Below are 14,933 nucleotides of genomic sequence, written 5' to 3'. Positions count from 1 at the left end.
GGCCCGGGACACAGCGTCAGGGCTGCGGAGGACTGTCTGCGGAGGACGTGCTGCGGCGGGGCCAGGCTCACCTGATGGAGGGGGTGGGCGCAGGCCGCGGCGAGGCCCGGCCCGCGGTACCACCGCCTCACTCGCCTCCGCTCCTCCAGCAGCGCCGTGCACCACTCACGTCACTTCCGAACACCACCCCCCGCACCTCCTACCCAGTCAGCACCACGGCCCCACGATACCCCGGCGTGAGCGGTACCATTACTTCACACCGTGGGGTGGGGCACATTCCCTTTGACCGGGGCAGCCCCACTACCATCAGCTCCCACCTCTCATCTCTCATTTCTATGTCTGAGGACCCGAGGGGTATGCTGTTGGGCTCTGGGTTATGTGAGAAGAGAAGAGGAGAGTGACAAAGCGTACTCGTTCTTCCCCCCGCCCTCGTTGTGATGGTCGATACCGCGCGGCGCGCTGCGCGCCGGCCCCTGGCGACGGCGGTGTTGTGGTGCTCGGCGTTGCCGGGGCCCCATGGCCGCCGCCCTCGCTCTGCGGCCGCCTGCCATGGAGGAGCCGGCAGGCACTGAGCGTGGGTTGAGCCGGCTCCCGCCGTGCCTCAGCCCTGGGAGGGTGGTGGGTGAGGCTGATATCACTGTGGAGCTGCCTTGGGGGCCTCTACGTGGGAAGCACTATGGGCCCGGTCGCCCCCACCGTCCTCCCGCCGCCGTTTCCCTGCGTGTCCCTACGCCTCCGCCTGCCGCTCGCTGTGGTCTAGGGGAGCTCTCCCGCAACCTGGCCTGTCCCATAGGACAGGAGGTGGAGGAGGAGGAGGAGCTCGGTACCGAGCCGTTGCCACCCACCGGCCCGCAGCGGCAGCTGGAGGGCCGGGTGGTCGGTGAGGACAGGGTATCGCCACCCCTCGCCCAGCCCGGCAGCAGCGGCTTGAAGTTCGGGCTGTTGTCACCGGAGCTGCACACTCGGCTGCTAGACCAGGAGGACTACAAGAACCGGACGCAAGCCGTGGAGGAGCTGAAGAGGGTCGTTGGAGGTGCCAGCCAGTCTGCGGTGATCTCCACTCCTGCTCCCAGTCTTCTGGGGCTCATCAGCTTTCTGTACACCCTCCTCGATGATTCCAACTTCAAGGTGGTGCTGGGGGCATTGGAGGTGATACATCTGCTGGCCCTCCGTCTGGGTGACCAGGTCCAGGCCTTCTTGGCACCGCTGGTGTCAGCTGCTGCTAAAGTCCTTGGGGACAACAAGGTGGCCATCAGGCAGGAGTACAACCACCTGCTTCTGCAGCTCATGAAGGCAGCAGGTCCTCAGCAGGTGCTGAGCTTGCTGCTGAAGCAGGAGTACCTGCAGCACAAGAACTCCAAAGTCCGTGAGGAGGTAGTCAACATCTGCATTGTTGCTCTCCTCACTTACCCAAGTGGGGAGCTGGACTTGGGCAAGCTGGCATTTGGGTTGGCTCCAGCTCTGGTGGACAATAAGCGCAGAGTCCGTCACGCTGCCATGGAAGCATTTGCTGTGCTGGCATCTTCCATGGGCCCAGGCAAAACCAGCATTCTCTTCAAGGCTGTGAATGCTGTGGAGCTTGAGGACAACGGGGATGGGGTGATGCATGCAGTGCAGGCCAGGCTGGCCAGGAAGACCTTGCCAAAGCTGGTGGACCAAGGCTTTGTAGAGTATGCTGTGTCCTTGCCATCATCTGGCCATAACAGGGGGTCCTGTTTGCCCCCTGGGGCAGATACAGATTGGCTGTTGATGGGCAGCAGGACTCAGAGTGCCCACAGTTACTGTGGGTATCACCCCAGGGATGATGGACTGCAGAGCTCCAGCCCACATGGAGCTTATAGTGACCAAGGAGTAAGTCCAAGAAGAGTCTTGAGTGCAGGTAAAGGGAAAACCAAACTGCCTTGGGAAAATGAGCATGTTGAAGACGGGGAAGGTGGCATGGGAGTGAAGATTTCTTGCACAAAGGGTGTGGAACAGGTAGGTACTCCCAGCTCATGGGGCTCCTTTCTTCTGAGGCATGTTGAATCCCCGTCCTTGAAGGCTTTTAAAAGCTATGTAGATGTGGAGCTTGGGGATGTGGCTTAATGGTGGACTCGATGATCATGAATGTCTTTTCCAACCTTAAGGATTCTGTGTTCCAAGGGGAGAAGTGACAGCTGTCAAAGGGTTGTTAAGTGATGGGTATTTATGAGGTGTGGCTGATGCTGCTGATACTTTGTGTGCAGCAATCTCTGTACCTGCATAGATCTGGAAAGGCAGATCTGAGAACTCCTGTCAGATTTAACAGCAGCAGGAGCCAGGCAACTTAGCACTTCTGAAAAATAAATACATTTATGTTTTGTTGTTTTCTTTTGTTTTGATTTTTTGTGGGTTGTTTTTTTGTTGTTGTTATTTTTTTTGGGTTTTTTTTTTTTTTTTTTTTTTTTGTTATCTGGACTCTGTGAGCCTTTTATGAGGTTCAGTAAGTGCTGGGTCCTGCACTTGTGTCACAACAACCCCATGAATGCACCAGGCTTGGGGCAGAGTCTGGCACAAAACGACCTGGGTGGGTTGATCATGAGTGGCTAAAGATAAATCAGCAGCGTGCTCAGGTGGCCAAGAAGGCCACTGGCATCTTGGCCTGGATCAGCAATACTGTGGCCAGCAGCCGTAGGGCATCGATTGCCCTCCTTTACTGTGCATTGTCAGGCCCCAAATGCTGGGTTCAGTTTTGGGCCCCTCCAAGATGGACAGTGAAGGGCTAGAGCAGGCCCAGAGAAGGGAAGCTAAGCTGGTGAAGCGTCTGGAGAACTGGTCTGGTGAAGAGCAGCTGAGGAAACTGGGGTTGTTCAGCCTGGAGAAGAGGAGGCTGAGAGGAGACTTCGCTGCTCTCTACAATTCTTTGAAGGGAGATTGGAGCCAGGTGGGGGTTGGTCTCCCAAAGGACAAGGGACAGGACGAGGAAATGTTAGCTTGGACATTAGAAGAAATGTCTTCACTGAAGATGTTCTCAAACATTGGAACAGGGCTGCCCAGGGAGGTGGTTGAATCCTCATCCCTGGAGTTGTTTGAAAGCCGTGTAGATGTGGTGCTGAGGGATGTGTTTTGGCAGCAGACTAGGTAGAGTTAGAGAATGGTTGGACTGCATGATCTGAAAGGTCTTTTCCAACCTCAATGATTCTGTGATTCTTTTCACTGGGGCAATTTGGAGTTGAAGTTGGGGGGAGGAGGGGGAAGGGTGTAGAAAGAAAGCTATCTCTGTATCTCCTCTTAACTATTCCATGCATAAAATTTGGGTAGTTGGCTGGCCCATATCAATGCAAGAAATTAATTATTAATTCAGACATTCCTCTGGAATGAATTTGCTTAAAAATTAACTTTTGGAGTCATTCTGTAGCTGAAAGCATGCATGACATGAGCTTAATGTTTAAAATTGGGATTTGGTTGCTGGTTTGTTATTTTATTTCTCTTCTTTTTTTACCAGTGTTTTTATGGTTGTGTCACACAGGGGTTGTCCAAGGCCATGTCTAGACTTTGCTGATCAGATAAGGTGGGAAGTAAAACAGATGTAAGTTAATATGTGCTTAAAATACAGTGTAGATAAAACACGTTGCTTGCAGGGATTTGGTTAAACACAGGGATGTGAAGTTGGGTTGTTGGTAAAACATTTCTGTAACTTCTCAAGTCTTTTGAAATTGATTTGGTTTCTTACTCATCTGTAGATCCCACTCAGAAAGGTGATCTCACTACACTGGCAACATGGAGCAACCTGCTGTAGTTGAAGATGTCCCATGGCAGGAGGGTTGTTGGAATTAGATGGTCTTTAAGGTTCCTTCCAACCCAAACCATCCTGTGATAACCAAAAGTGCTCCAGTGTTCTACTACCCTCAAAAGTAAGAAAGTTTACTGCTCTAGTTGAAGATTTCCCATGGCAGGGGGTTGGAACTGAAATCGTTACGGTCCCTTCCAACCCAAACCATTCTATGATGACCAAAAGTGCTCTATCACCCTCAAAGTAAAGATCCTCCTCACGTTTAGATGGAACTTCCCATGCTCAAGTTTGTGGCTGTTGGTCCATTTTGTATCAAGGCTCCTCAAGTTTTTCTTCTCTGCTTTAAATTTTTTTGTGCAGAAATATTTTAAATGAGAGTCTAATACCTGAAGACCAATTAAAAAGTCCAATCCTGCCTCTCAGGAAGGAAGAATTTATGTAAAATTTGGAGGTTTTGAGCATTTTGGTGGATTTGCTTAAAATGCTGCAGCTGAGACTTTAATTCATTATGTGGATGATTTTAGCCATGCCTGCTGAACTTGGAGCTAGTGAAACCTGTAAGAGCAAACTGGAACATGGGTTTTTGTAAGCAAAGACCACGTTTTTGTGGGTTTTGTTGACCACAAAACCCTTCTCAGGAGCAGGGATGCTGTTTTCTCCAGCAGCCTCAGTCTACGTGGCTGTGTACCTTGGCTCTTGGTGCCGGGATGTCCTTTTGGGAACTGGTGGGGATTTTAAAGCACTGCCTGGAAATTCAGAGAAATGGCTGCTTCACTGCAGCCCTTCCCTACAGCAGAGGAACCATCTGTAGGTTATTTTATTCATTTTTAAGGAGGAACAATCTTAGAGGGAGAGAATTAGAAATCTGTAGTTTAAGAGTTTGAGTTGAGAAGGTGATTTTCAGGAGGATTCTCACGGGTAAGAACTGGAGATTGAATTTTTCTTGGCTTCTGTATGTGTCTTGCTAGCATCTTCCGAATCTTCTTGTCTCGAAAGGGACCTGAAGTTGTTTTAGAAAATGAAAGGTTTTTAGTTCTAGTCCATAACCATAAACAAGATATTAACTTTAATAATCTATTAACCATGTATTTTTAAGATAGAATGTGATGAAGTAAATATTATAATGATTTAAAAAACATTCTTGAACTCTACCAGGGCTGGTGCTAAGTCCCTCAGTACATCTCTGCCTCTTTGAAACTCCTTCAGGGATGGGGATTCAACCACCTCCCTGGGCACCCTGTTCCAGCCTTTGAGAACCCTTTCAGTGAATAAGTTTCTTCTAGTGTCCAACATAAACCTTCCCTGGGGTACCTTAAGACCATTTCCTCTTGTCCTGTCCCTTGTTCCTTCAGAGAGTATAGCAACCTCCATCTGACTCCTGCCTCGGGGAGTTGCAGAGAGCAATGAGGTCTCCCCTTAGCCTCCTTTTCTCCAGGCTGAACAACCCCACCTCAGTCAGCTGCTCCTCATCAGACCTGTTCTCCAGACCCTTCACCAGCCCTTCTCTGGAAGTGCTCCTACACCTCAGTGTCCTTCTTGGAGTGGGGGTCCCAAAACTGAACCCAGGATTTGAGATGTGGCCTCACCAGTGCCCATTACAGGAGGACAATCACTTTCCTGGTCCTGCTGGCCACACCATTGCTGATCTGAAAGAAAAATATGTATTTTTTAACATCTCAACAGTGGTTTGTGCAGCTTTATCATGAAGAGGGACAGATAGGGGCTGTGGTGGGGTGTAGTTGGCAAAGCTATGTGGGTGATTCTGCTCTTTGTAAAGAAAAGGGTTGCTCACTCTTTTCCCACACATCACTGTTTCTTTATTTTCCTTTTCCCTACAGTTCTCTACATCCAATGATTTTCTCCATTCTCCCAAGCTAAAGCCTTCTCAAGGAGCTTCAGTTACTGATGAATTATTTTTTAGTAGAAAAAGAACTTCAAGGAATTTATTGCAGAATAGTCTAGATTTAAACTCTGAACAGTCCTCTCTTTGTGCTGGTGAGTATTAACACACGGAAGGATTTGATCTGCTGTTTGAAAAAAGAGGTTTAGAAGACCCTGAGCTTAAATTTGTAGCTTCATTAGCAAGATTTCTCATTTCTTGGTTATTTGTTTGGTTATTTATTTGCAATTATTATGAGGAATTGAGTGCTAGGCACAGGGCTTTTGCTATGGCTGAAGCAAGCAGCAGTAGCCCTCTTCCTACTCCTGGCAGCTCCAAACTTAGTCTCTGCTTTTCGCTTTTCTAGTCCTTCTGCATGAGGACAGATTTTCACTGCAAGAGATTTAGAAATCAGCTTTTTTTTTTGCAGACAGCAAGACCAAAACTAAAAAAAAAAAGTATGGTTATGTGAACAGATGTATTGAAGAAAAGGCCTGTGGATATCTCAGAGGTACAGAACTTCCTGCTGCTTTTGGAAAATCGGGGAAAAAGAAGCACAGCATTTTGAGGGTTAGAGGGGACCTCTGGAGCTTATCTAGTCCAACCCTCCTGCTAAAGCAGGGTCTTACCCACAGCAGCTTGTGCAGAATCACAATGTCCAGGTGGGTTTGGAATCTATACAGAGGAGACTCCAGGGCTCCAGCACCCTGACACCAAACAAATTTTTCCTCGTCTTCAGGTGGAACCTCCTGGGTTCCAATTTGTGCCCATTGCTCCTTGTTCTGTCACTGGGCACCACAGACAAGAATCTGGCCCCCATTGTCTTGCTCCCCACCCGTTAGCTCTTGCTGAGCATTGAGAAGATGCCCCTCTGTGGCTGTTCTTCTCCTGGCTCAGCCCCAGGTCTCTCAGCCTTTCCTGCTCACAGAGATGCTCCAGGCCCCTCAGCAACTTCGTAGCCTCCAGTGGACTCTCTCCAGTAGTTCCCTGACTTTTGAACTGGGGGAGCCCAGAACTGGACCCAGGACTCAGATGTGGCCTGACTAGGGCAGAGTAGATAGGGAGGAGAACCCCTTGATCTCCTTGATCTCCTGGCTACACTGTTTCTGAAAAGACTAATCTGGGCAATGTTCTTTCACTCTCTAATGTACAACAGGAATTGTAAAACAGAAATTGTGAATGGAATTGGAGTCAAAGCATTGAATTAATAGGAGAGACAGAATTTTACTGACTTTGAGCAGGAATAGCTGTCTATAAAAGTTCTGTTGTTGGGAGTTAGCTGATAGTGGTGGCAGTGGGGTGTGAAATACCAAACCATAAAGCAGACAGGATGTGAGGGAGGTCCTATTTATCTCTGTTATGCTGGTCAGGAAAGCAGACCCCTGCATATCTGCTCTAAATTGGCGTGCTTGCTTGGTTTGCTTTGCATAAGCAGCTCGGGTGGAAAGCTGGATGAGGAGTGAGCTCTAGAGATTGTTTGAGAGAGTGAAAAGTGGCATGTTTGTTAAAAGGAGGTCTGGAAGGAGTTAGTAGCTGTAATTAACGCTCTGTGTGGACTCAGTGAGTTGGATTTTAGTTGCCAAAAGACTTGTGAAAAGACTGGGCAAGTCCAGACCTGACTTCTCTTTTCTTAGCAGTGTGTTAAGCTCCCACCTTTCCTTGAGGAGCTCTGATGTGTGGTGTACCAAGAGTGCTCACTGTTACACTGGGCAACATCAGTCTAAAGAAACTCACTGCCTTTTGGGATTTTAAGGTGTGGGTTTTTTCCTTTCCTGGAATGTATGCCAAGAAAGGATCCTGATGGGTTTTTCTTCTCCTCAGTTGGAAAAAGTGCCCTGGAAGAGGGACCAGCCATTTTCCCAGTTTGTGTCTATGAACAGCATTAGGAGGTTGCTTGGAATCTCTTAAAGTAGTTCTGGCTTGCACTAAAACTTAGACAAAGAGCTAAATTACTCTTAAATATCATTGTATGTTTTTTACTGAATGCTATGTGTGATGCTTTTATCCACTTCTTTGTCTTATTTTTCTTTTGCAAGGTGCTGCTGGCTCCCATCAGCCCCAGATTTCAGAGAAGTGTGGAACTCTTGGACATACATGTGGGGAGAGTGGTAGTGTGGACTCAGATTTGCAGTTTTTAGGGTTAAATAACTGTCAGCAAGACAAAGGTAGGTTAGTTCCAGCTGGATGCCGCCTCAGTGTGTGCTACTCTGGAAAGGTCTAATTTCTGGGCTGGATGGAGGAGACCTGGGTGTGCTGTGGAGACAGTTTGGGTGCTTGTAAAGCTTTTAATTCTCCAGACACTGCTTTAATTTGTAGTGAATGGTACTAAAACCAACCTGAATATAATTGGTAGTGCAGTAAATAGGACTGAAACCAACCTAGCTGCAGATGTCCCTGCTGAACAGGATGCCCTTCAAGAGTCCCTTCCAATCCAGTGTAATCTGTGATTCCATAAAGATGGCAGATCTACGCTTCATGAAACTTCTTCTTTTGATGTGGAGGGTTAAAAGAGGAGAGCATCTGCCTTTCATGGGGCACAGTTGAAACAGTCTAGGTCCAAATTACAGAATCACATAATTGTTTTGGTTGGAAAAGACCATCAAGATCATTGAGTCCAACCATTCTCTGTCTTTACCTAGTCTGCTGCTAAACCATGTCCCTCATCACCACATCTCTTCCTCTTTGAAACCCCTCCATGATGGGGATTCAACCACCTCCCTGGGCAGCTTGTTCCAGCCTTTGAGAAACCTTTTGATTGAAGATGTTTCTTCTAATGTCCAATCTTGGGGTGCTCTCTTAGGGCACCTTGAAGCCATATACCTTGGGAGAAGAGACCAACCTCCACCTGGCTCCAACCTCCTTCCAGGCAGTTGTATAGAGCAATGGTGTTTCCCCTCATCCTCTTTTCTCCAGGCTGAACAACCCCAGTTCCCTCAACTGCTCCTCACCAGACCTATTCTCCAGACCCTTCACCAACTTCATTGCCATTCTCTGGACACACTCCAGCATCTCAATATCCTTCTTGGAGTGAGAGGCCCAAAATTCAGCACAATACTCAAATCTACACTGATCACTCCATTTTTGACCTACTAGTTGCCGCAAAATAATAAGCATTGGATTTTCTTTGGTTTATTTTTTAAAGGAAGTAGAATTTATAATGTTTGTGCTTTATTTCTTCTCCTTTGTCACTGGGTTTTGAGAGTGTGTTTTGTGCTGTGCAGGCTTGGAATTTGGAGCAGTGAGCAGCAGAATCGTGTTCTGAATGTGCTTCTGATGTTTTGAGGGACAGCACAGTTTGCAGAATGAAATTAGCTGAGGTGTCTCCTTGAGTGAAAATGGTGACCTCCAATTTATGGCTAGCTGTCTATTACATTTTCATTTCAATTATTTCATTATAATTGTTGTTGTGAGAATGTTATTGAAATTAATCACCAACAGTGCTCCTCTCTTTTTCACTCAGGTTGTACCAGCCTAAGTTTTTCCAGAAAGACCCAGAGAAGTTTTTGCAATCAAGCACATCACATGATGGCCTTGCAAGGTCCCAACACAAGCCAGGGTACATTCATCCTGCCCTCTTACCCTCTGTCATCACCCAGGAACAGCCCCAAGTGCATCTCCTCTCCAGCTGACTCTCCAAAGACATCACAAGATAATACCATGAGCTTCTCAAACTCCTGGCCTCTTAAAAGCTTTGAAGGACTGCCCAAGCCAAATTCAAAGAAGCAGCTGCTCAGTCCAAAGCCAGGAGACAATACAGGTAGGAATGGAATCAACAGGATGAAGATGGATTTCAGGTCTGCATGTTGAGTGGCAACCAGCACTGATCAGACAACCTGCAGTGGCAGGAAAACAGGGAATTATGCAGTGTCCCAACTGCAATTAGAATCATGGAATTGTTTTGGTTGGAAGAGACCTTTAAATCATCAAGTCCAACCCAGCGCTGCCAGCTCACCACTAAGCCGTGTCCCTCAGCACTACGTCTCACAGCTTTGAAAACCCCTCTAGGGATGGGGGCTCCACCACTGCCCTGAGCAGCCTGGGCCAGGCCTTGGCAACCCTCAAGGGAAAGAAATTGGTTCTCATGTCCAGCCTAAACCTCCAATGATGCAACTTAAGGCTATTTCCTCTTGTCCTTTCACTTGGTCTTTATTAGAAGAGACTAACCCCCACCTAGATCCAACCTCCTTTCAGGGAGTTGTAGAGAGCCAGAAGGTCTCCCCTCAGCCTCCTTTTCTCCAGCCTGAATCCCAATTCCTTCAGCTACTCCTCAACAGACCTTTTCCCAGCTTTGTTGCCCTTCATTGAGTATGCTCCAGGCTCTCAATATTCTTCTAGGAGTGAAGGGCCCAAGACTGAACCCAGGATTTATGGTTAACTTGAAATAGTTTTAAATTTATTTAATTGTCATTGTTTAAACTGATTTCTTTTTAATACTTGCTACAGAAAACCTATCATTGGAAGAAGCTGGATTTAGATGAGACATTGGGAAGTAGTTCTTCCCCATGAGGGAGGTGAGGCATTGCAGCAGTTTGCCCAGAGAAGTTGTGGAGGCTCCCAGCCTGGTAGTGTTCAAAGCCAAGTTGGATGGGGCCTTGAGTGACCTGGTCTGGTAGGAGATGCCCCTCCCATGCCAGGGGGCTTGGAACTAGATGATCTTTAAGGTCCTTTCCAACCCAAACCATGCCAGGATTCTGTATTTATAACAGTAAATAAAAGGCTGACATCTGCTTGTGTCCTCTTCAGGGGAGGATTTGCAGGAGAACCTTTCTCCTCTGCAGCTCAAACCCACCCTGGTGAGACGCCCACCCTCCTGCCGGGGCCTGAACGGGAGCAGACCTGTGCCCCCCATTCCCTGCCTCGCCAGCCCGCTGCCAGACAAGCTGGAGTTGAATGTGAGGAGGTGGAGAAACCAAGAGTCTGAGGACACCTGGCTGAGTGACACAGATGGGAAGCTTGCAACTGATCTCTCCGAGCTAAATGTTGATGAGGAGGAAGTGGACCAAGAAGAGGTTGGTTTAGATATGACATAACACACTTTTAAGTGTGGGTACTTTGTAAGGTGGGCTGAAGGAGCCAGAAAATACCATCTCTGACTTAAATTGCATCATCAGTAGAGCAGGTTTTCAGTGAGATACTGTTGGGTGTCTAATAGAAGCTAAGTAAAGCAATAACTTCCTTGTTGAAGGACATGGTGTAGTCCAGACATCTCTTTGCTCTTCTCAGAGCCAAAGTCAAAGAATCATAGAATTGTTTCAGTTGGAAAAGATTTCTCAGATCATCAAGACCAACCATCAACCCAACACCACCATGGCCATTAATCTATGTCTCAAAGTGCCATGCCCACATGTTTCTTGAACAACAGAAGTTGCAGTTATTATAGATTCTTAGAATCACAGAATGGTTTGGGTTGATAAGGACCTTATCAACTACTTCTGACCCCTCTGCCGTGGGCAGGGACACCTTCTACCTCATCCAACCTGGCCTTGAACACCTCCAGCCAGGATGCACCAAGGCATAGCTGAGGCCTTTATACAACTTCTTCTGTTGTCATTCTCTTGGCTTAATTTTCAGTTGTGTGCCAGATTTAAGTGAACATTTTGGTTTTAGTTACAGCAAAAGGCCAAAAATAACAAATAACCTCCTTGATGAAGCTTCATTTGACTCATTCCAGGAGTTCTCTCACTCCTTGGGCCACTTGTGTGTATTCAGTGGCCAGTGTTTCGAGTGTCCTACTCAAAGATTCCAGTATTCAATATTTAAAGTATTTAATATCTGGAAAAATCTCTACCTCTCTGAGTCCTGGGGCTCATTGAATAGATTTGTTCTCTCATCTCCCTCTGCTGGCCCATCAAACACTTTGCAGCCAATGTAGCTGTAGATCCCACAACGCTGTTTCTCAGCCACTGGTGTTGTTTGGTGAGGTCCTCCAGGGGACAGCTTCTGCTAAACCCTGTGCCCAGGACATGCTGAAGGACCCTCTCACTCGCTCTGTCCCTGAGGTCTCTCTGATATTGGAGAAATAGCAAAGAGCTGTTGCAGTCTGGGACCTAGAAAAATACTACAGAGGTCTGCTGGATTATTTAGTGTGGCCACAGAGTGATTGTCTTCCTAACTCAGCACTGGTGAAGCCACACCACGAATACTTGGTTTAGGTTTGGGTTTCTCACTCCAAGAGGATATTGACCAGGTCCAGAGAAGGGCAAGAAAGGTGGTAAAGAATCTGGAAAATAGGTTTGGTGAGGAGCAGCTGAGGGACCTGGAGTGGTTCAGCCTGGAAAAGAGGAGGCTGCTAAAGCAGGATTATCCACAGCAGCATGCTCAGGATCACAATGTCCAGGTGGGTTTGGAATCCCTCCAGAGAAGGAGACTCCACAACCTCTCTGGGCAGCCTGCTCCAGGGCTCTAGCACCCTCACACCAAACAAGCTTTGCCTTATGTTGAGGTGGAACCTCCTGGGTTCCAGTTTGTGCCTGTTGCCTTTTGCCCTGTCTCTGGACACCACTGACAAGAGTCTGGCCCCATCCTCTTGTGCCCTACAAGTCCTTTAGCTCTTAGTGAGTACTGATCAGATCCCCTCTCAGGCTGCTCTTCTCCAGGCTCAATAGCCTCAGGTCTCTCAGCCTTTCTTCCTCACAGAGATGCTCCAGGCCCTTCAGCATCTTTGTAGCCTCCACTGGACTCTCTCCAGTAGTTCCCTGTCTCTCTTGAGTTGGGGAGCCCAGAACTGGACCCAGGACTCCAGCTGTAGCCTCACCAGGGCGGAGCAGAGGGTATAACCAAGTGAAGCGGTCAGTCACATTGCTCAGCAGGGGTGTGAGCCCTGAATTCTCAAACGTGCTTTCTTTGCCTTGTAAAAGCTTTTCTCCTAAGTGGTCAATAAAGCCTCCCTTTTGTCTCCAACCCCTTTCAGATGCAGAACTCCCTTCGATCTCTCCGCAACAGCGCAGCCAAGAAAAGGGCCAAGCTGAACAGCAACGTCCCAGTGCTTGAGAGCCCTGATTCTGCTCTTACCCTTGACCTCTCTGTGGGCTCCCCATCCCAGGCTTCCTCCTGCAGCGAGAGTGGAGTTTACAGCCAGGAGTCTCTAACTTCTCCTGTGTCCACCATTCCCCAGAGAAGGAGAAGAATGTGAGTGGAACTCGTGTCTTAACTCTGAAATTCCCACGGTCTCTGCTGCTCTTAGTTCATTGTTATAGATCTGTGATAGGTTTTGCTGTCTTCTACATCAAGGTGACCCACTTAGTGGATTAGGGAAAGGCTGTGGATGTGTTTGCCTTAACTTGAGTAAAGCCTTTGACACTGTCATCTACAGCATCCCCTTGCATAAACTGGTTGCTTCTGGCTTCTCATGGGTGGATGCTTCCCTGGGTTAAAAACTGGCTGATGGCTGAGCCTAAAGAGTGGTGGGGAATGGAGTTAAATCCAACTGGTCAGTAGTGGTGTTCCTCAGGACTCAGTGCTGGGGCCAGTTCTGTTTAACATCTTTATCAGTGATCTGGATGAGGAAACTGAGGCACCCTCAGTGAGTTTGCAGATGACACTAGATTTGGTGTGAGTATTGATCTGCTGGAAGATAGGGAGGAATCTACAAAGGGACCTGTCTAGACTGGATCAGTGGGCTAAGGACAACGGGATGAGGTTCAACAAGGCCAAGTGCTGGATGTTGCACTTGTGTCACAAGAGCTCCATGAATGCTCCAGGCTTGGGGCAGAGTGGCTGGAAGCTGCCCAGCAGAAAAGGACCACGGGGTGCTGGTTGAAAGCAGCTGAAGATGAGCCAGTGTGTGCCCACATAGCCAAGAAGGCCACCAGCATCCTGGCCTGGATCAGCAATAGTGGGGCCAGCAGGCCTGGGGCAGGGATTGTTCCTCTGGGCTCAGTACTGGTGAGGCCACACCTTGAGTCCTAGGCTCAGTTTTGGGGCCTTTACTCCAAGAGGAGCTGAAGGAGGTCCAGAGAAGGCCACTGAAGCTGGTGAAGGGTCTGGAGAACAGGTCTGGTGAGGAGCAGCTGAGGGAGCTGTGGTTGTTCAACCTGGAGAGAAGGAGGCTGAGAAGAGACCCCATTGCTGTCTGCAACTGTCTGAAAGGAGGTTGGAGCCAAGTGAGAGTCAGTCTCTTCTCCTAAGAACAAGGGACAGAACAAAAGGAAATAGTCTCAAGTTGCACCAGGGGAGGTTTAGGTTGGACATGAGGAACAATTTCTCCCCCAAAAAGGTTTTCAAGACCTGGTCCAGGCTACCCAGGGCGATGGTGAAGTCCCCATCCCTGGAGCTGTGGAGATATTGTGATCATTGAGTCCAACCATCAAGCCAACACCATGCAATGGCCTTTCCTAGAATACGTAAAAAGTGGAGACTATAAGCATCTGTATGCAGTGTTCTTCAGGCAGGAGTGCAGGGCTCTGGGTCTGTTCTCTCTGATACACAGAGAGAGTCACAGAATGGGTTTGTTTGGAGAAGACCTTTAAGATCATTGAAGCCAACCATTCTCTAACTCTACCAAGTCTTGTGCTAAACCATGTTCCTCACACCACATCTCTGCCTTTTTGAGACACCTCCAGGGATGGGGATTCAACCACCTCCCTGGGCAGCCTGTCCCAGCTCATGTAAACCCTTTTAGGGAAGAAGTTGTTCCTCATGTCCATCCTAAGCCTCCTCTGATGCAACTGTTTCCGCTTGTCCTATTATTTGTTCCTTGGGCAAAGAGACCAAACCCCACGTGGCCCCAACCTCCCTTCGGGGAACCAGAAGGTCTTCCCTCAGCCTCCTTTTCTCTAGGCCAAACAACCCCAGGTCCCTCAGTTTGAATGGATCAGTTTGAAAATGAAGTGTCAAGATTGTCTCGCAGATACCAGGATTCTCCTGGTGAATATCTGTCTTCAAGACCGAGTACAGCTCAGTTCTGGAGGTAGGTTAGTAGATTTGGCCACCAGTATCATCCATCTCTGACCAAATGTGGCTGTTCAAATGTATGCTATATTTAGTCCACTGTAAAGTTTACTCCTGAGAGTTTCTCTGTGCTGTTCTTAATCATGGACTTCCTTGGCAAAGAGTTTCATAGAATTGTTGGATAATTAAGGTTTAAAAAGACCTCCAAGATCCTCAAGTCCAACATTCTGCCCAACACCACCATGACCACTGAAACATGTCCAGAGCGTCACATCTGCTTCCTTATTAGACATCTCCAGAGTGGTGGAGTGACTCCACTGCCTCCCTGGGCAACAAGTTCTACTGAATTAATTTTTTTCTTCTACCCAGTGTGAACATTTGTGGAAGCACACTGGAGATACAACAATGTGTTGG

At 48.0% G+C, this 14,933-nt stretch overlaps 1 protein-coding gene across 1 annotated transcript in view; it reads left to right on the top strand.

Annotated features, from left to right (window-relative positions):
• The first annotated feature begins 516 nt into the window (after window positions 1–516).
• The window catches only part of TOGARAM1 (TOG array regulator of axonemal microtubules 1), a 36,653-nt gene continuing 22,236 nt past the window's right edge, over window positions 517–14,933 (top strand). Inside the window, exons 1-6 of the mRNA XM_054400693.1 lie at window positions 517–1,977; window positions 5,590–5,746; window positions 7,667–7,795; window positions 9,091–9,387; window positions 10,374–10,639; window positions 12,541–12,758. Coding sequence (XP_054256668.1) covers window positions 517–1,977; window positions 5,590–5,746; window positions 7,667–7,795; window positions 9,091–9,387; window positions 10,374–10,639; window positions 12,541–12,758 — 2,528 coding nt within the window. The remainder of the gene's footprint in view (window positions 1,978–5,589; window positions 5,747–7,666; window positions 7,796–9,090; window positions 9,388–10,373; window positions 10,640–12,540; window positions 12,759–14,933) is intronic.

This window comes from Indicator indicator, chromosome 4 (genome assembly GCF_027791375.1).
Source record: "Indicator indicator isolate 239-I01 chromosome 4, UM_Iind_1.1, whole genome shotgun sequence".
In the NCBI taxonomy this organism is placed as follows: Eukaryota; Metazoa; Chordata; class Aves; order Piciformes; family Indicatoridae; genus Indicator; species Indicator indicator.
Note: the sequence above shows the minus strand (reverse complement) of the source record. Positions and strands in the feature narration are given on the sequence as shown.